At 46.6% G+C, this 22,503-nt stretch overlaps 1 protein-coding gene across 1 annotated transcript in view; it reads left to right on the forward strand.

The window, feature by feature from the left end:
- Positions 1-998: 998 nt before the first annotated feature.
- LOC128715864 (ecdysone-induced protein 74EF) overlaps positions 999-22,503 on the forward strand; it is a 48,685-nt gene continuing 27,180 nt past the window's right edge. Inside the window, exon 1 of the mRNA XM_053810782.1 lies at positions 999-2,334. Coding sequence (XP_053666757.1) covers positions 999-2,334 — 1,336 coding nt within the window. The remainder of the gene's footprint in view (positions 2,335-22,503) is intronic.

Genomic DNA, 22,503 nt, shown 5'->3' on the forward strand with positions numbered 1-22,503 from the left:
AGTGACCAAGCGCGAACGGGGAAGTTGGACAGCCACGGTGATGTAAATCGCCAGCATACCATCCTTACCACCTGAAACAAACTCAACTACCTCACAAGAACACAACTACAACGGCAACACAACCATAGTGCAAAGTTAGTGCAAATTGTATAGCGAAAGTGCGATCTAGTGAGCGCGGTCCCAACAAACATTTAGCAGAGTTTCGTTACGTTTCTAGTTGACGTTGTAACAGTGTTTATATCCCCAACGAGTCAGTGCTGGTGGAATCTCGTTGCTAGCGTTGTCGTTATATTGTGTCAAATAATTCTTCTGATTGTGGAGAAACATGCACCATCACACCGGACGTGAAATCCCATTTCTGTACAAGCTAACACTTCCAAAATGATGGAGCCAAGTAACGAGTGTGGTCGTCTTGTCAGGATCTCCAATTAGGAGGAGTCATTAGCTAAACAATCTCTCGTACAAATCAAGTGACAGTAGCGCAGTAACGCAGTCAGATGAACTTGACTGATAGTAAACATGTGTAACGATCGTACCGCGTGTTATGGATTGAACAGTAGATCGAAAGGTTTGTGTTAGTTGGTGACAGTTTTCGGTTGTTTTATGTTTGCACAGTTTATTGTTTATCGCCCGTTCAGTTTATGTATGTAATCGGGTTTGTGTGTGCGCGTGTTAGTGTTGCGATGAAGATAGCTCGAATTGTTTAGATGTTACGGAAGGCGACGGTACTTCCCAGTGCGAAGTAATTCACGAAACGTCCCCGAAAGTGTAGCAAATGGTGGACAGTTGTTAGGTTGGAAGTTAGCGTTGAACTTGTAGTGCAAATGTTTAGCAAAGATAGTACATTGTGTTGCTCCTGTTGTTCAGTGTGTCATAGTAGCGTACATCAGCAGACTTAGAAAGGATACCGCTGTGAAAGTGGATAAGATATAGAAAAATTGCTTATACTTAATCCCCATCCCATACACACCCACACACACATACAGACGGTTTAAACGATGATGATGTTACAGCATCTACCGCCGTCTCATACGTTCGTCGGCAGTTCGGCCGGTTCGACGACGAGCGCCACAGCATCTCCATCACCTCCGGCCCCATCAGACACACCGACACCTCCACCGCCTCCTGCCTCCAACGCATCCAATGTGTCCTCACCGTCCTCACCTGTTATCGATGCGGAACAACCCGAGAGCAGGGACGCTCCGGAACAGTCGCGAATTATCATACGCCATCATCAACCGCGACCAGTAACTCCCCGTTCCAAAACACCACCTGCACTGGAGCACACCAGCAGCATGTCGGAGGATCATCGGGAAGAAGTTGTCGAAAAGGTAGCCGCATCACACTCACCAAGACCAGCGAGAACTTGTCTCGACTACTCACAGGCCCATGAGTCTCGAAACCGATCCCGTTCAAGATCCAGGTCTAGGTCCGCCTCTCCCAGATCTGCTGCCGGTTCTCCGGCACCGCGACCGGAAAATTATAAGTCGGTGGAACGGCCCAAAACACCACCACCCGCACAGACAGTGCAGCCGGTGGAGCGTGTCAATGTTATCCGCTACATCAAGGAAGAACGTCCCAGTTCCATCATACGGCGCAGCTCCGTAGCCGAAGAGATGGACACCGACCGGCGTCAGTCACATCTCACAGGCTCACAGTCGACCGAGGAGACCCGACCGGAGTTACATCGCCGTCGGCACTACAGCGCTGAAACGGGTAACGAAGCGGACGACGATGAAGAGGACGAACCACGTGCTGGTGACTACTACGCAGCCGCCACTAGACGCTCCAGCCCGTATCGACCCTATGCGCTGCATCGAACGATTTCCGAGCAACCCGCCGCCACACCGTACGCTCATCAACGACTCTACCACAAGTCTGTCAGCGGCCATGTTCGATCGGGTCGCGATTCTAGCAGCCCGCGGCGCATGATCACCGATCAGGATGATTCCGATTACAGCGAACGTAGCCACGGCAGTGCGGTGGTTCGCTCTGGTGAGGCTCCGCACGGCACGGAAGTAATCCGGACCGAACCCGAAGAGACGGAACGATCCGAACGATTACGGTTGGCCCGACCCGATCGGTACACCATCCTGCCCAGGACGGAGAGGTACGAGGAGGAAGCGGAAGGGGACGCCGAGGAAGAGGAAGATGACGAGGAAGACGAAGAGCTGGAGGAGGAAGATCTGGACGCTCCACTGGATCTGTCGATGAAGATCAAGCGTCGTCCGAGAAGTGGCTCCGTCACGGAAGATTCGGACGATTCGGCAGCCGAACATCATAGCCGTGGTCCCGAGAGTGCCGCGTACAAGAAGAGTCTAATGAAGCGATACCGTAAGTTTGCACACTGTTACCCTTTAAACGGGGATATTTAGCGAAAGGGAGTTTAAATTGCGAAATTTTAAACGAAACAGTTGCCGTTTTTAAGCGATTGTTTAGCATCGTGGGATAGAAGCTGGTGACGTTACCATTAGATGCAATAGAAAACCCTCTAAGCAGAGGGGTCAATATGTTCTAGTAGTTGTTACTCTAGCTACAATCATTCGGCTTTGCTAACCGTACCGTCTCTGGATGGGAATTAGGTCATCCCGAAATGAAAGAATAAAACCTTTTTTTTCCTATAGGTGATCGATCCCTTCGGAATTTGCACAGGGAAAACAGACCTCCTTTTAACTTCTTAAGCACAAACCCCGTAAAGAACCTACCGGCCGACCTTGGCCGGTTTCGCACACATCGGAAGGATGAAGCCCTTTTGTGTGGCCCGGTCCCCTGCGCCAAGCTGTGGAAGCTGCTGTGGGGCGTGGTGGTGTGTTCGATCGAAGTCATCAAACTACCGTAACTGTTATAAACGGGTCAGCGCACCAAAAAAGGGGTTCCCATTTGCTTCATAATGGGCATTCTTTAGCCTTTAGTGGATACATTTTCTGCAGTGGGTTTTTTTTTGTTTGCCTGCCTATTCTGTGCATAAATTGGCAGCAAGAGTTAGTCAGCAGGAGTTGGTCCCATTCCTTCCGATGCATTCATGAAAATCGAACTGATGAGAATTACTCATAGTGCCGGAAGGCAAACGAATGACGGAAGCAGCAAGGATTTGTGCCTTTGAATTGGTTTTTTTTGTTTCGTTTCCGTCTCAGAAGTCGCGAATTCGTTTGGTGTTAACCGCGACGATCTAACGCTGCTTCAGAAGTGCACTTCAGACTATGTACAGTAACTCCTGGCCAAGAAAGTGTGGAAAGAATTGCTGAAAAGTGCTTCAGAGTTTTGGCCGATCCCATTATATCGAGTAACGATTTTCAACGGTTCTATGTAAAACATTGTTTGAAGTACGTACTACATGCGCCGGGAAATGCTGAGACACTTCCATAGGAAACCACGAACAATGCGTATTTCTTGAGACATATAGGAAACGACGGAATATTTTAAACTGCAGAACTCTCTGCTGGTCGTTCCGAGTTTGGGGACTTTTAGGAGATGTGATTTTTAATTGATGAGATTATCGTCGTCTCCCGAACGGCGTCACCGGGATGAACCTAACATCTCCCGATTGACGTCAATACCTGGAGCATTCGAACGTGGAATGTGCGACCCCACTACATATCCCATGATGTTCCGTTCGTTCTGTTGTTTGTGCACCTTCTACTAGAACCAGTTTTTAGGTTAGGTTTCACCATATTTTGGACATCATTTGCATAAGACAGCAGCGCGTTTTAGGCAACCATTTCCGTGCTTCCCCTGTTTTTTGTTGTATAAATCTTAAGCATCGATTCCTGTTTGTAAAGTCACAGCAAATTAAAAACCCCTCGGGAGAGGCGAAACATTGCTTGAAGATACTGCAGTACAAAGTGTTACCAGCGTTAGTTGATGTGCAGGAACAGCTCGACAGTTCAGGCAAGTCACCTAATGTAGGCCAGACTGGTGAGCGGTGGGCCGTTTCGCAATCATTGTATAACTTCCGCCACGAAAAATCAATACCGACGGAAACCGCATAACCCTTCGGTACAGCAGCTACGGAGCGAGCATCGTTCCGACAGGCGTCGGGGCACATTTTAACTTTGCCACAGCCTGCGGGCGAAAAGCGAACCGATGAAAAATCGATATTCATCAGGTTGCAAAAGGATGGTGCGGAAATAATACATAAGCAGACATGTTGTTACCGCTGAATACCGGAAGGCCCCCTGGGGGGAAATGCCACCATTTCGGCTCACCGTTTTGGGAAGTCACGGCACACCCTTACAAATATTGCACATTAAAACTGGAAGTAGTTTCAACCGTGATCTTACCCTTTTCCACTGACTACAAAACCCTGCTTGGTTCGCACAAAATGAGGCAAAAGTACGCAGTTATTAATGGGAGGTGAAAATGAAAGTTTAGTATTAATAAAATAGTCTTATTAGCCGACGGAAGGGTTGAAGGGGGCAGTATAAACTCAGTATCTCTCAAAAACAATAACTACTACCAATGCATGTGCTCTCTTAGCAAGCCAGGCGACTATCAATATTGCGACCGAAGCAAGGGAAAAATTGAAGATCACAGACATTCACCCACGATCGTTACACAACGCATCACTCACACGTCTCATGATACGTCATCCGGGATGGAGCGCCTCCAACGAGTGGCAAAAACCGATCAAAATTCGATCATACCGATTGACGAACGAAGTAAAAAACACAACACCCTCAGACACTAAGCAAAGTGGATTGGAACGCTTGCGGAACATTGGCAGAATACGCACACAGAGCAAACCCACACACTAAAGACAAGGGAAACACTAGCTCTCCCCCAAAGTTGATGCTGTGTGGTGCCATATTCCGGGAATTGCAGTAACACAGTCGGATCGGTTTCCAAGTCGCGTTTCCCGCTGGTCGAACAGGTTCTATTGGGGCTTAGCGCAGGCGCATGTATTGGTACAATTCGCAACCCTGCTCGGGTGGACGGTAGTAGCAATGCGAAGGTGTAGAGATAAGCAACAACAACAACAACCAACAAAACCACAACCCCCTACACCTTGTTTTTTTTTTCTCTCTCTCATCCCCTGCGCGACCGGATGTGCCGTGGTCTTGGTGTTTTGTGGTGGAACGGGTGTTGACACACGTTCGACTGGGCTGGAGATGCAGGAAGAGTCCAATCGCTTTCAGCGCTTCCTCGTTCGCGTGTGTTAGTCCAATTTGCATGGCCCGCGAAGAAGACGACGAAGAAAGGCATCCAGGAAAGAAAGTCGATCATCCCGCTCGCTTGCTCGCTCCGCTACTCCCGAGATCTATTTCACGCGGTGGCAATATCTCGCTGCACGGTGAGATGATGATGATGAGATGTCCGCGGTTATGATGTTTGCCTCACGCGTCCGGCAGTGTCGGTGGGTAGTGTAAAGACACTGGCGCACCGTTCGTAGGGGTGTGAAACGGTGTTAACGGCCCGAACGAGAAAGTGACCGAGAAGCAAAGGAACGTGAAGATTGTACTGTCGCTTCAAGTTCAAGGTCTTTTTCATTACGGATGCTTCGTTGGTGCGCTGTGGTGAGATGTCGATCGCTATCTCTTGGGTCCCGCAACATCGGCGGCGCTATGACGTGTGTCCATGGTATCTAAAGATACGCCTAAATTAGTGTACTTTTACACACTGAGTGTTGCGCTTAGTAAATTTGAAAAGAATTTTCAACCATTTCCTTTTTTCTAAATTACATCTAAATTACATTACATACTAAACGCATCATGAAGCGGGCGGTTCTTCGAGAACAACACATTTATAGCGGTGTATTTATTTCATCTTTGCTGCACTTTTCTTGTGATGGATGCTGCAACGGTTGCAGATTGTTTTCACGGCAATTTATGCATTTTGACGAGCTTCATGTTTCTTATTTACCATTAAATTCTTCAACCTACCTCTCGTCGAGATCTACCCATCCTCCACAGTCCCAATGCAGTTCTTGTGCAGGAATGGTTCTATTTTAGTACACGTTATCTAATACGTGTTTGGTGGTTTTGCTTTGCTGGTAGCTTGATTTTCCTCGACACGCGGAACACATTTGCTTTAAAAAAAACCCCCCCCCAAAGAAACGAACGACAACTGACAAGTGAAAACCAAAACCAAAGCACAAAAAAACAAACCTCACACTTGCTCCGCTTCGATCGCTCATATAAGTTATGCCCCGTGATGTATGCTGCATTGTGTGCGGTTTTGCGTGTGTTTCATCTGTTGGACATCCGAGCGCACATTACCGAAAAGTAAAAAACAAACCTCGAACGGAAAGAAAAATGTTTTCTGCAATGTGCAAGGTCTAATCGCCCGCAAATGGTTAATGGGCGTTTTTGGGGGGGTGGGGGTAGGTTTTTTCTTCATTTCTCGTTGGTTCTTGCCTTCCCGAGCTCATTAACTTAAACAACCAAAGTCAAACGGTGACCTCACTTTCGTTCTTCCTTATCGAAAGCGTGAGTGTTTTATATTTTGCTTCTCGCTTGCGTTCCTGTGCAGTGGCGAAAATTATTGGTTTTTACGATTTCAGCTGGTTGTGTGCATCGTTACGCTGTCGTTCTTTTTATTGGTTTGAATTACTTTTCTCGCTTTCTAACGCTGCTTGCTGCTGTTCCTGCATCTTTCGGGAGATGAGTATGCGTTCCCCCGGGGAAACGACTAGCCGATGAGGGACGATCATAATTCATACCGGGCGAAAGCGTCACTGTGACATGCTGCGTAATAGTAATTGGTTGAAAAACGATCAACCATGCTCGTGTGGTGAGCTGCAAAAATTGGGTTAACTGTTTCTATGCACAAGTTTTAATCAGTTACGCATGACATGAAATAGAAGAGAAGGCGCTAAGGAAGGTCCTTTTTGGGTAAGAGTTAGTACGTTTCAACAAAGCATTTATTTCGATTTCATTTTCATCCCTTCCATGCTGATAAATAATTAATAACTACACCATCCACTCCTCCGGGAGTCACTTCCATTAGTTCACTTGGAAGTGTTTCGATAGTGAGCACGCTGCTGTTTTATGTAAAATACCACCCATCGACCATGACCTACCTGACGTTTTTCTTCTTGTCCGACTTACACTTTGCTGCTCATGCTTCGCTTGGGGCTTTTCTTACTTTCTCATCATCTGCCACCCATTTCTCCACCGTTCTCTTCACCTGAGCATCGGTCCGTTACTATTATGCTTTCGTTTCTTTCGGTTGTGCCTTCGGTTTCCCCTAAATGCGCGCGCGTTCCGCTTGGATTGATGGAGAGAAAAAAGGCCATTTCAGAAGAATGGCGAAGGCTCCCATGCAACGCCACCATGCCTCAGTTGTACGTGTTTAAAATCGCTAATCGGTATGGATTGGGCAAAGTGAGTCTGTCCGGGGTATATATCTCGCATCACGTACTTCCCTTGGGGTAGCCACCCAACCCGGCTCGGAACAAGTTAATTGGGCAAATTATTGTGTCGAAAGGCGAATTGGAACCATATCGGAAATATTTTTCCTTAAATATAAGGTCTAAAACTTGATATTTTAATACGCGTTTAGAGTTTTACAAAGATCTTTACAACTAAACATAGAGACTAGTTAAAAAATACCTAATGACAATGTTTGATCGGTACATGTGGAGGAAAATCTCGTTTCCTTCCATCATCATACCCACCCTTCCCCCCATTTGCAGTGGATGTGAGATAATTTCGTGAACGTGCCACTAGTCGAGATTTGGTTTTCGTGAAGGTTGGCCACAAAACGTTCGAACGTGTTTTTTACAATTAGGTTACACGGTGTGACCCTCAGCTGATGTGAGGGTGCCGTTGGATGTGAAAAACAACTTTACCGGCTCAAGGTTTAAAGGGAAGCGGTAAGCAAGGAAAAAAACGGCAGGAAGGTAGAACAACATCGCACGTTGAGCGGGATGTTGAAGTATACGGGAAATTTATTTGGAAATACAAATAGTATCGCGTTAATGAAAACATATGCAGCAGCAGTTGTTAAAACGTTTCTAGGAAAAATTAATATTTATTCTGTATGGTCCTTTATTTCGTTTCACGCCTTACTTCACCATTTGCAATCACTGCTTTGAAGTTTATCGGTTCTCGAATGAAGAAGTATTAAATGTCACGAATACTGCACCCAATAACTAGTGTCCATGCTCTTCAATTGCCATTCGTGTAAGATGCTCGAAAAAGTGTAATTTGAAACTTTATAGCTTCGTTCTAAAACAGTTTCAAGTAAATGCCCCGCCTGTAAGGCAAGAAGTATGTTTTAAGTATCAACTCATTTTCGAGAGCACCGACTACTAACTTTTCAATCATACCATGCCTTAACCTCCAACACAATTATTCTTGGCAGTTTTCCTTCACAAAGGTTAGTTAAGTTCAACCGCAAAATCAAACAAAATTTCGTATGTGTTTGCCCAAATCCCCCTCTTGTGCTACTAAAACACTCCCTTTGCCCGTTACCACCCCCCGCATTGCAAAACACACAACTCGTCGCTAAAAAACATGTGTTAATTGTTTTCATATCTTCCAACCATCGTACTGTGAAATTTGGTGTGCATGGTACCAGGGCGAACGCACTGCAAAATGTTCAGTCTCGAGCACCACTTGTCAGGAACAGGAACTTTACCGTTTTCCAAGAATTCTTAAACAAACGAGACGAGACTAACGCGCAACCTAAGGGGTAGCGCAAAGTAAACCCACGGCAGCGACGTTAGCGACAGCAAACCCGCTCAGAAACTCTGGTTGACATTTAGGATCGTAGGAGAGTAATGATAGCGTGGCATGAATTGCTAACGCGAAGATCGCGCGGAAAAGATCACCTCTGCCTGCATTCCCTGATGCATTCCCTGATGCACTCAGCAGGCGCCACGCGGATCGAATAGAGAAAGTGCCGACATTTATAAACCAAGCACAATAGCAAATGCGACGATCTCATTGGCTCCAGCTCGCGATCGACCCGTCAAACAGAAACGGCAAACACATGCGAACGATCGAGCGCGCGCTCGACCCATGTGCTTATATAATGCGTCGCTTTAAAAAGCGTGCTAATAAAAACAATTCAGGACAAGGTTGTTTAACATTAAACACAAACAAATAATAACGCTTACTACTCGCACGATTATCCCCCGGCACTTGGGATTGAGTGGAGGTGACTAACGTGCAGTGCGTGTGAATGTGTTAGCTGGCGTACGCTTAAGCGCTGTTCAATCGAATCTCACACATCTGACGGATGTTGCTGGATGCCATCATAATAAGATGACCGTTTTCCATTGAACTCGTCAGTCGCTGTCGTTGCCGTTGCTGGAATTCTTGACGTGCCAGTGCAAGCTTTGAATTGCTTATCTTTTTGTCGCCGGTTTGCGTTGGAGATGGTGATGGTCTTATAGGGTTAGTGACAAGCGCGTTAACTAGCATACTACAGATGGTGAGTTCAAATCCTGTAGAGAGCCCTGCGCCAGTGCAACATGATCGTAAATGTTTCATTCAAAAGAAATCAACTACATTGTGAGTTAACACTCCAGCTCCTCCAGTTTTTATTTCGCTACCATTTTTGAGACAAAGCTCGTGGTTGGTGTACTCATCAGACGCTTAAGACAAGAATATTGCGACATATTAGGACAAAATTCTAACACTTTGTTGCCTCAAGTGTTGTAAGAAGTGCCTGCAAGTCATCATCCCCATCCGCACAAACCCCTCCTACATAAATAGACCTCATTTTGCCACCGCGTGCGACTGGACAAATATTTTGCAATTGACCCATTTGCAGTACCATGGGGAATGGTGGGATGGAAAATTTTTGGTCGTTCCCAGAAATAGAGGCTCAAGGAATCCCATGATGCGGTTTTTTTATGATTGCTCGAATGTCTAGAACACCTTCCCGGCCTATGTGTACACAAATGGCATTGTCATTAGGCAGAACAGATCTGACGAAATATTTTTTATTGGAAATTTAGGACATCTTTTTTCCGGGACACCAGTTTCGTTTGTTCAGTTGCGTTTTTAATACAATATGGCTTTTTCCATCGCAAAATCGAGGTGATCTCATTATGAAGGTTACACGTGATTGATAAAATTGGTTTACTTCTCCACATCAAATCCGTGCAATCTGACACAACACATTCAGCAACTGTTAAATGATTCTCAGAAGCTTTGTAAATTGTCCATGTACCGGGAGATTCCTACTTATTTCGACTTCAACTTTAACTTTTTTTTCAAACAACTTTTCAAGGCTCACTAAGTCTTCAAGGCTTTGAGAACTTTTCTCGTGGGATCCAACAACAAGAGAAAAAATAACATAAAACAAGACTGCACAACTTTTAGGCCCCCGAATGTCGAGTTCCACAACAAAGTTGGCATTAGCTGGGCCGATTTATCAACTCTTGCTTTGGGTTGGGTAAATCCTGCGAGATTTACCACGAATCAAGTTATTTTCCATTAACATGTGCGCGTTGCATAACACAAGCACACGGCACACATACAAACCTACCAAACCAACAACGAAACAAAAAATAGGAAGCTTTTCTTTGTATTTGCTACGCCTTTCCACGAATCCGACAAGGCCCAAGACTTGCCCGTCTAACTTTTACCAGACCGGAAATGTTTGTGCCGAAGCGCCCCGAAGTTGTTGACGTTCGGTACAAAGTCAGGATAGCAGCGGATGATAGCAGACATGTAGCCGGCAAAGATAGAAAGGATGCCACACAATGTTACAGCCGTAAGGGCTGAAAGCTTTACCAACTCTTTCCATCAGCTCCACACCGGAAGGCACTGCTTGAGATCATAAATATTAAATACAACAATGAATGGTCTGCATTCGAGAACGGGTGTCGGGAATGGGACACACGAAGCGTTCCCCTCCAACTGTCGTCCCACACATTGATGAAAATATCTCCACCATGATCAGGACATGTCCACCCGGGAGAGGAGATGTGCGAGATTACATGGTTCCGTGCTAAATTCGTTTCCGGTAATTATTATCCTTGCTGGCGTAATCTTGTTTCCCTAGGAGCGTTACATCGGACTCCAGAGCGAAAGTCCTCACAACGATTCCTACCGTTTGGATTTTATGGTATTTTTATGAGGATACGATTTTTATTATCGAAATACCAACTTCGATAATATACGGTTGTTTTTTTTTTGCTCTTCTTGTCCTGTTCATCGCCGATACCCTTGTTGTTTGGTGTGTAAAACATCCTTTTACATATCGAGACAATTACCCAAACAAAAGCGCCTTAAAGGACTCATTTTCCGCTTGCTTTATTGTTACAAATTTCTAAACATTCCAATCTCAACCTGGAAGCCTCTCTCTCGCTCTCTGTGTGCGACATTAAACCAAAACCGTTGCACAACCGTTTACCATCTTTACGTTAAAAGTAAACAGCAGCAAGAATGCTGCTAAATTTCCCGCGATCGATAAGAAGTTTAATATTTTTATGACCCACTTCAGCCCGAAAGCTGGTGAACCCGGAGTCCTCCGGCCAGATCCAGATACAACTGCAGCACACAAAACGACACGGGTGCAGTTTTTACGACCTTTCGCCCTGCTGCTACTGGCTCGGAAACGGATACCGGAGGTTTGTTTCCTGTTGGTCGTAAAATTTGTTCAAAACTCTCCTCGACAACAAAAGGGAATCACCGGTGGTTCGTGCACCGTATGGGAAAGTATGAGAAATGCGTAAAATTTGATAATTTATCACATTAAATGACGAATTTCCAGTGTGTACTGGGTTCGGTTTACGAGTTCCAGTGTTACATTACCTGCCTTCGATGTAAGCCACCCCTTTAACAAAATACGGCAGACGGCGATGTTGGAGCATTGATTACGCAGTCGCCCTGTCGTATAAGGCTCGAATCGATCAGTGACGGAAGCGAATGAAGAAAAAAACCCAACTGCAATCCATGCCGGGCCAACGTTTGCCACTCCATATAAAGCAGAATTTCTTTAAATGCGCCATAATTTTCTCGCGTTCCGCGCAATCGACCGTTTGCACTTGGTAGGCCGTTATGATCACAAAGAACCGTGCCGCAATCCGTTTCGCGCCACCCAATAGTGCAATAATTTCTGAACTCTTTAAAGTTTGCCCCTAAGCTCCTAATGATCACATCGGATTGGTTGTATCGATTACAACCACGCGAGTTGAGGAAATTCTTGGGTGTCTCATCCCACACATTTTTTTCCAATACTCGACACATCCCCAGGTGATAAACAATCAATCTCTTGTTGGATGCCAGACTTTTCTTAAGAAGGTTTTAAATTCCCAACACCCATTACGCACACTTATCCTTCCGGCTGCTCGTTTCTGTTTTTGCGTAAGCCGCTCACAACCCAACCAGCTCGTATCCACACCCTTTGGGGTTTTCCCTCCGGTGGACGTGTAAGTTGCGCAAAACCCTTCGATGAATGATGGAAATTCTCCTTCTCTCAACGACTCGCTATCATTCATGCCACCCCACCCGCGATGCCATCGCTTCTTGTGCGTTTTTATCGGACATCATCCCTTCCCCTTGCTTCCCCCTTCGCCGTACCCCTGAGGTGGGGATAAAAAACCGCGGACGAATAATCATTTCAGAAGCGGAAATTTGCATCATTCATTCAAACTGTCGCAATGGTTTGGGGCCGTCCACTAGCGCTCGGAACCGGTTGTTGCGGCGTTGTTTTGTGTCTATGGCCCGTTCGGTCCGGTTTACCGGACCCGGTGGCCCACGGAGTTTAACGAACGGTTTTGCCGTGCACGGTCGTACAGTTGGAGGATGGCAAAAGGGGTTGATATGTTTTATGCTTCGTTTTTTTCCTTCTCTCCACTCGACCAAGAGAGAACTTCGAGCGGAATCAGTTCCACTGCACGATCGAATGACACACGATCGAGCAATGAATGTTTGTCGATGCTCAGCTGTTTGACGGCAATGTCTGATGTATATGGGATGTTTCGCTTTTATGGTACGATTTTTTCTTGTTCGATTTACGAGCAGGAACCAGAACCGACCAACTCTAATCTACAGCGATCACGCAATAATGACGTAAAATCGGAGATAGACCGTGCGTATATCCACAATGTTGTCGCTTTTATGTCTAGTGCTTGCCTGGCGTGGGCACTGTTCTGTTACTGTGCATAACAATATATTAATGAGATTTGATTTGTCGAGCAGCAAACCATTTTGTATCAATTTTAATTTTATGCTCATGACTATTTGAAAATAATGAAAAATCAACCTCTGTTTCATAAACTATTGAACACACCTAAGGGCAGGTGCAACGGTAACCCTTATTCAGTCATTCAGTCATTAGGTTTTTCCGTCCGATCGTGAATAGTTCACGTTCACACTGCAACGCGGGAACCGGAAAAGTGGCGCGTAATCGTTTCGCAACATCCGCCAAATTCGGCTCCCTAAGTAGGTGAGGTGACCGCACCGTCTCTTTTCATGTGTTTTTTTTTTTTGGCAACTCACTGCCCCACTGCACTTGCTGTCCGTCCAATAACCCTTTCCCTCCGTTGGTCCACCACGAGTCACGTTTTTTGAATGAAACAACAGGTGAGAGGGATTGGAAATGCAACAGTAACAAAAAAAAATACAGCGCCCCTCTACACAAAACCAAACAGCGTGAGACCATCGTGAGTCATTGATGAAATACAAACAGACACACAAATACGATGGAGAATCTCACAGTAGTACCGGTGTTACATAATTTCCGTCCCGATTTCCTTTGCCAACGTCGAAAGCATACACGGAGCACAGTACTAATTCGAGAAATTCCGCAACATTTGCAGTCAAACAGCAGCAACCAAAAAAACAGCCAGAAAGAGAAAGACAGCAGGGGTAGTATTTTTATGAGACTTTATGGTTCATGTGGTTACCCTGTGACAGTAGCAACTGTGGCCGAGCTGGGTGGGATGAGTTAAACGCTTCGCTTTTAATCCCACCGTGGCAGGATCGTTTGCACAGCAGTAAGAACCTGCTTCTTATATTTATTTTTTTCTCAAAGTGGGACGATTTAGTTTACAACGGTGGGGTTTGGCGATGAGCTGCTTGAAATATAATTATCTCCATCCACGCTAATTGTGGTGTAGTAAGCAGCAACTCGAGGGCGGGAGTAATTATTTCACTATTTTTGCCTTTTACCAATTACTGCTGCTACATCGTTGAAATTCCCCCATTCGGCAGCCCATTGAGAAGGAAGCACCGAAAGCATCCATCATAACTGAACTGCATACCAGAGACGCATTCGGATTAAAATTCACACACATACATACACTCACTAAATCCCGCACATCGTAGATTCGCGATCGTTGAGTGATCGTCAATTGTTGGGGCGGCGATAAGGGGGTAGATGGGGGAGGGGAGAGGGGAAAAATACACAAAAAACCCCCCAAAAACAGTACAGTGGCACTACGACGACGATGGCGAGTTAACCATCCCCGATTTACCATCGGCATGCGTTTTGCGCGAGAAACGCGAACCGAGAACCGAGGGTGACAACAGTGAGAGCGAAAGGGGTTGCAGCATCATCGCAACTCTTTTCTGGGTCAATGCGGTTGTGGTGGAATTCGTAGTTACACGTGCGCTCTCGCTCCCGCTCGTACGATGCTCTCGACTATTTGCACGATCACACGATCGCACTCCAAATTGACGGGTGGATGAAGAGCTGGGGCTCATGATGAGCACCTCCTCCGGTCCACCACGGTTCATGCTGCGTCTCGGGGAAAGATGAGCGAGTAATTTAAATTTTAAAGTGTACATAATGGTCCCCTCAATGGCAGGGAGGGAGAAATAATGGAAGGCACAAGAGAAAATGAATGAAAGATTACTGTGCAAAATAGTGACCAAATTTGGATGACTTTTGTTTTGTCTTGTGATTTGGCGGAAGGTTGTTAAGAACAAGACCTTTTTGAATGTTTTTTATTATTTCTTTGGTTCACTTGGTACAATAATATGGGTACGATTCAACCCATCTTCAGATTTGTCTGTAGCTGTTTTGACACTGTCCGTTCACCGATGAAAGCGAAATTCGTTTGAATTGTTCGCTTCGCTTTGAATTGTTTTATGTTTGTGCTAGATTTTCCATGTAAAGTTTCATATTTCTATTACGAGTTGTTAAAGTGTACTTCTTGTTATATTATCCCGATCGAGAAAATAGAAAGTCTTCGCAACGAGACACGGAAAATTACTTCATTATTAATGGTATATCAAGAAGTAAGCGTTCTGGTAGAAGTAATCGAAACGGGGTTGCTTTCCGCCCTACAGCGATCATCTTTACCTACTACCCTTCCCCCCCCCATTTCAACCCTATCACCGAGGCCCCCCGATTACGTTACATACTGCTGCAGGACGTGACGCAACGTGGCTTGATGAGCGATGTGTTTTCATTAGCAGAGATAAAATCTCCCAACCGAACCAACCACCACATTGGAAGCATGGAGACGAAGGCCGACACTAATTTGCGTCTTTCCCCCCTATTTCTGTGTTTGGGTACACGGGCTCACTCGGTCGGTATGGTGGGTTGTTACACTCTTCAAACAACGCCAGGCCCGAGTGAAGGTTAGGCTCGGAGGTGAGTTGACGGCGAGTCAGCTGACTATCAGAAAGAAAATGCCAATGCTGTACTTTCCCACAAAATTATCAAGAATATTCGACAGCTGCTCGGTACCGGAAGCGAATGCACTATTTGAAATAGTGCACAATGGGAGTGAATTAAATCCCACATGTAAGCGTTTCCATACGTTGCTCACATATTATCTACCGCTTCTGTCCGGTTCTGGGCTCGATTCCAATGGTGCAGCATTGAAGCAGGAAATTCCATCTCAACCAACATCACATCCTTGGCACAGAAACGCCACGCGCAACAAACTTCCTCTAGCGCACCCCGGACATTACGCCAGGAGAAGTCAACTGTTGCCGCAACAGTTGCCCACCTAGCTTTCCCCTACCCGACTCCCTTCCCGCTGCTGCACGTCTTATGCATACAACTGCAAGATGTCAAGATAGATAGCGTCAAGACACACATGCCCGCCCGACGCTCGCGGTGTCTAGCGATGCAGTTAAGCAGTTGTGCTGACGTGCATGATACGTCTTGCGAATTCTCCCAGCCTACTGAAACGTATGGTGATCACACGGGCCGATGGAAGACGATGCAACTCAATGAAATAACAACCTCACGGCCAGAGTGCTTCTGTCTGTGCCGGAGACTCCTCGAAGATGCCCGAGTGGTCATTCGCGAATGGGTTCACGCGCTGGATTTACGCGCTCCCAGTGCCCAATCCCTTTCACACCCTAATCGTACAAAGTTGGAAAAGGTCAGCTCCCGGGAGCGTTACGATACGATCGACGCGAAAGGGATTCTGTCGCGCATGGTGGGGATTCTTTTTGGCATGAATTTCGCACACGCACACACGTGGTGTAAAATGGTCTATAAATTGAGGTAAGTAGGACATGATGCATTTGTGGCAGCATTAAAAATAACATCCCCTCCGCGGATACCGTGTGTGTGCGCATAGTGTATGCGCTTGCATAGGGGGAGGGGGTGGGTTTATATCGAAAGGGGGAGGTTCGTGCGCGTTCGTGCACTTCCGTGCGCAATATCCTACGCGATTGCATACCGCGCGGAGTTGTCGAATGCGTTTTGAAAACACAGGAAACTCGGTCGGAAATGCATTTATATGTATGCATCGCCAACTACTCAACCGTAACAAGCAGGCAAATCGTTCGACATACTAGCGCAACCTAAAGTTCGCAAAGAGCCAAATGAAATCGAGAGTTGTTTTTTAATAGCATTGGAAACAAATAGGCCCAATTTTACTTTATGTAATAATTCCGAAATGAAGAATAGTTTCAACAACCAGGCAGAAGACACTTCCTACTCGCGAGGTCATGTTTTAAATTTGTTGTTATGCGTGACACAACTCTCCCCGTTAACCGGTCATTTAGTTTGTCGCTAATTTAGCCAGTCTTTGTTTGTGCTGCAGAGTTCGCGACTCATTGTTGCTGTACCGTCTGTTCTAGCGTTGAAACGGCTGACTATTGACTTGCTTCGCGAGGTTAGTTACACTTGCAGCGAGAAGAACAACCACTTGCAGGAGATGCAGGTTCGCAAACAGGTTGTTCGCCCACGCACTGTCATATGCATTGGTAGCCATTAACTAGCGCCATTCCGATCCGGCCATCGACTTCTACGAGAGGGGGGGACAAAACCGACCACGATTTACTGTGTGTGTTTTTTTATTACACTACCATCATCACATGTGTCAAAGCGATGATGTGTCAAAGTGTGACGTTTCTGGTGTGACCACCACAGTTTGCGAAGATACCAGGAAGTACACCGGACGAATGGCGTCGGTGGACAGCGGAAGTGATAAACAATGAGAGCTCACAATCGTTCCGCTAACTCGTGCAATCTACCAGGGCACCAGCGAGGGAGTGTAGCAAAACAACCACATACACACACACACACACCTTTAAACCATGTCAACGGGGCTTGCATTTACATCGTTTCGCGGACGTTGCCGCGCGCCACATTTATCACATCGCGGTGCAAACGCGCAACCGAAGCGGAACGGTGCACTTGTGGTGGAACAAAAAAAAACAGGCGTGAAACAGCTCAGCTGAGCAACAAAGCCGGATCAGATGTCAAAACGCACCGAACAGTGTACTTTAAATTGGCAATCATATTTTACTGACGTTTGAGGAAACGAATTTGTTTTATTGTTTCTATTTTTAAAACCCGGCGGGAACAAAGCTGTTTGTCACGAATTCGATAAATGCCTTCATGAAGTTATGGCAGACGCGGATCACGGCTCTACTCAAAACAATCAACCCTGCTCGTTTTTTGTTTGTTTGTATCCTTTTATTTTCTTTAATCCAACAATTTAAAGCTAACGAACCGAATCTCAACCTCCCTCTGCGGGGTGCCCTATCATCGTACCGCTCTTTATTCTCGTCCTGCAAATTGCCTTCCTTGCGCTGTGCAGAGCTAGTGCACGTCTCACGTTGCACTCATTTAGATGAACGACGGTGCATGAAGCAGAAAACGTAATCCTCCATTCATGTGCACTTATCAAGCAGTCATCTAAATTCTGGACGCTGCAGCCAAATGCTGTCGTACATTTTATGGGTCCGTTTGCATCCTTGCCTTCTGTGTTCTGGATCGAGCCAAAAGACTACGGCCATTTCCACACTGTACACCAGACTGGGGCTGGGACATGAAATGCATTTCTATCCCGAGCTGTCCCAGACCCCACCGCGAAGCTATCCGACAAGCTTCTGAATCTGTTAAAATGTAAAATGTGTGCAGGCTATAAAGCGTACAACTTTACTTTCACTCCGGTGTAGCTCCCGGTGTAGCTCATGGCATGAGCACTTTTGCGATAGTGCACTGATGAAGGGAGCATATGCTAAGCTTATTCCCCCTTTTTTTCGTGCCAGGAATCGCCTTTCGGTTTTGGGGGATTTGGAACTCAGCCCATTTTCAGGGGTTTCGGGTGTTGGGGTACTAAAACGAGTCGAAGAATTCCACCAGACCAGGCGATGTACTTCCAAAATGCACTCTCGTCTATCCTTGGCTGAAGACAAACGTACGACCGCACCGGTGTCAATGGCCACCGACAGGAGTTCGGTTTGCAGTCTCGTTTCGTCTAAAGTGCAGCAGGACATCAGGTCTGCCCGATTACGACTCTTTGTTGCTACGAGCAGTACAACCGAGACACTGTGGCATAACCGACAGCCCCGGTGACTATTTCCCTTTCGTCGAAAGGGAAATGAACCATTTGGGTAGTTTACGATTTTGGGAAACAACATTATAGCTGCGGTTACGGGCGGACTGGGGTTGCGGTGTGGCGTTCATGATGGTGGCTACTCGTTTAGCCTTGAGTCTTGGTCTGGTATGGACCGCCGGACTTGGCCCGGGTGCTGCTAGCGAAGTTTATTTTAATTATTTATTCAGTGTTTAATTAAACAACAGACTCTGCCAGCGCTCTGCAAATTGGTCGCCGGTTTTCGCTTTCAAGGGTTGAAAGGGAACTTTCGCATCGATCGAATGGAAGCGTTGGAATGGGTATGAATAGGATGCTACTTTTCCCTTACTTGCTTGCTCGGTAGCAGTTACTAGAGAAAAATATCAGTTCCAATGAAATGTTTTCTTCCCGGGAAAGATGGGAGGGTGGCTTTGGATGGTTAGGCGCCCATTCCTATTACTCGTTCACTGGAAACATTCCCCAGACCGCCTTATCAGTGCCGGACGATGGCTCGAATATTTTCGTTTTGACTAAATCAAAACCAACGTATCATTACAATTACAACTAAACCCACACCACACCGTGCCAACTGGTCAATTTTGTATGCCCCGCATGCTAACACACACCGACTGTAGCTGGCTGTAAACATCATTTCCCTTTCCGGGGACAATCCATTTAAGCGGTTGTGGCTACGTAACAAGATCGCAATGTCGCACATAAATGTCAGCTCTAATTACGAAATAAACGGTACTCACACACCGGCCTAGGTGCGAGACATCACCCGAATATTCCACCCAATCCGTATCTGCCGATTCGGAAAGGAAAGGGAACGAAGAATTGGGTCGATAAATCAATGGATCCGTCGTGCGGTTTGACGAAGAAGGACTACAAATGACGTAAAACTAACACACACACGGGCACGTGTGATGGGGTGATCCCCAAAGCCAAAATGCTACCGAAAGCAAAACGCGATACCCGAGTCACGATCGACCGTGATCGTATTACGTCAAAAAAATATATTAAAATGCTTTTTGACAGCTCCCACTTCGAAACATGCAGGAAAGGGGATGGGATAAATGGGATGAAGGAGAAGCAGATTACGTGCCGTTTGCGTGACAGTCGTGTGTAAAGCAAAACAAACAGATAAACAAACAAGCGGGCAAACAAACGACTAAACCCACGCCGTACGCAATGGGAGTAGCCCAGTTGACAGTTCACTACCGTACTACAATGGAGGAATGGGACACAGGGAAAAAAACTAGGTGACGAAAGTGAAACTGTTCGATTAATCGCGGGGAGAAAGATAGGTGGGAGCTGGCTGGGGACTGTGAGGGGATCTCAATTAAATGCTATTCACCTCACACGACACAGGGCCCTGCTGTGGGAGATGCAGCTACACGATGTAAACAAAGATGGCGCACCGATGACAGACGATTGGAATCGAGTAGCTAGTAGTTTGCAAACCATCATTGTACCAAAATAGCGAAATCAAGTGCGATCATTCACGGTGGGGGTTTGTTGGAGGCTCGTAAATGATGATGGTTTCCGATCGCGTAAGAAACGAGCAAGTGGCAATTTTTTGCTGTTGTTTTTTGTTGGATATTGAGAAGCGGCGATAGTTCCACCGTTAACGAGTGAGCTACTACCACCAGACCTGATGGTGTGATGCTGGTTAGGAGTTTGGGTGGGAGATTGGGGAGCGGTGGGGGGGGGAGCGACACGGTCGGGTGCAGAGTATGCGGTGAGACCCGAGCAGGGGCGGACGCAACTGAACAAGCCTACAATCTGGGTCAAGGCTTAGCGCGACTCAGTGTGTTACAACAAGGTATACATAAATAATAGCGCCGCCATCGCGGATGGGTTGCTCACTGTCTCTCCCCACACTCCCCCCCTACCTTCTGTCTGCTTCCCCTATACTCGAAGACACTTGTGTACGTGTGCCAATGTGTGCACCGACCCGCATGTGCAACGTGTCCAAGCGAGAGACACCGACGGATCATTCCCACCGTCTACATTGGGTCTTTGGGTCTGACTACTATTTGTGGAAGTTCCGGAAGATACTACCGTGTGCATCGATGTGCCGGGGAAGCAGGTTGCAGTAGCGGGTTGATGGAGAGGGATTGCTTACTAAAATAACAACAACAACACCACCACCAACAGTACACCGTCAACAAATAAACGACACACGACAGTGAGTGCGCATGGAAAAGCGATTGTGAATCGATCAGCGAAAGAAGAAAGAGAGGAGCTACCTTCTGTACATCGTGCAGCATCAGACATCGCGTTAACTTTACCTTCAGCAAATTCAAAGGGAAAAGGTAGATCGAGGCAATGAAGGACCGGGGTTCTCAAAGCCAGCAAGGAAACACTCCACAACAACAGACTATGGTGAAGCAATCGATACCTAACCACGCGCTCAAATCAAACGATGAGAACGAGTGACAGTTGTGAAGCTCCGAAACGGACCCCAAGTGGTGGAGTTCGTACAGGGTAGACGGCGACAGATCTTGTTCTCCTCACTATTGTTTCTCAACAGCAATCCGCAGGGGGATGCGGATCGGGAAATCGGCGTGGAATGGCCGGGAAGGGAACTACACAAAACACAAACATCCAACAACACACACACAGCAAATGACATGCTTTTCATCGGTTGCTTCACACAACCTGTCTGTCAAGGGGGCCAACTGCCAACAACGGGCCACTCAGTTTAGTGGAGGGAGGAAGCCGGTTCGGCTAACTGTCGTGGCCTGTCAGCGGTCGCTAATGTTTGCCTGCAGGCGCGAAAGAAAGAAACAAACGATTAACATTCTACCAACGGTATGTCTTTCGGAACGTTTGACTTTCCCTTCCGACGCCGGACATTAGATGTCGGACCTGGAGGTACAAGCAGAAAGCCTCTCTACCAGTGCGAGCAAAACTGGACGGTGAGGACGTTCCAGCACCTCCAGCATCATCAGCTCATTACACCTCCATAACTCCATTCCCATCCTAGGAAGTGCGCAAAATCTCCTCCCGGCAATGGAAAAAGCCTCCCGGAGACGGAAACCTCTGTGTCAGGTGCTGGCACATGAAATCTCATTACGATAATGGCAATCATATTTCTTCCCTACCGGTTGTAATTGCGCGAAAGGTGAGAGTGAAAATGGGCAAAACAAAATCAGAAGAAGGGAAAAAAACCCGGACCACACCACTCCGGAGGCAAGAGAATTGAGGTTGACAGTACGTCGTCAGCTCCAAACAAGAGCCCGCAAGGAGAAAAGAAAGTCGGAAGTTGGCCACCAGGAACGCCGTACCTGTGGACTCGCCGTACTGCCACCGACTAGTTTCAGGGCGAGGAACAGTGAGCAGTAGGCCAAGGTTAATCACACTGCTTGTGGCTTTCATTGAGGTAGGTTGTGGGGTATTTTTCGCTTCCACGGCGAGCTCCTCGGAACTCGGACTGTCGAGCGGAAATGTTTTATTACGGCAAGATGGCTCAACTGTGCGGTGAACTTTGCGTTTTAGACATTTCGGGTTTTCCGGACATTGGTTCGTGGAACAATTACTTGCAGTGATGTGTCTAGCCGGGGATTAGTAATGCTTTGGATCGTTGTCACGTTTTGGCCATTGTGATCTCATGAATTGTGGGTTGGATAAACCCAACCCGGCACAAAGTTCTTCCCGACATTAACGATATATTTTGAGGAACTGCTAAACTCGAACAACAAATTCCAACCAAAATGCTCAGTCAGTCTCTCAGACTTGTTTTCGTTTTTCTCCAACCTGCTTTTTGCTTGCTTCTCTCCGATCATTGCCAATCGGGTTAATTATTCACTCTCCAATTAACT

The sequence above is a fragment of the Anopheles marshallii genome, chromosome 3 (genome assembly GCF_943734725.1).
Source record: "Anopheles marshallii chromosome 3, idAnoMarsDA_429_01, whole genome shotgun sequence".
NCBI classification, from domain to species: Eukaryota; Metazoa; Arthropoda; class Insecta; order Diptera; family Culicidae; genus Anopheles; species Anopheles marshallii.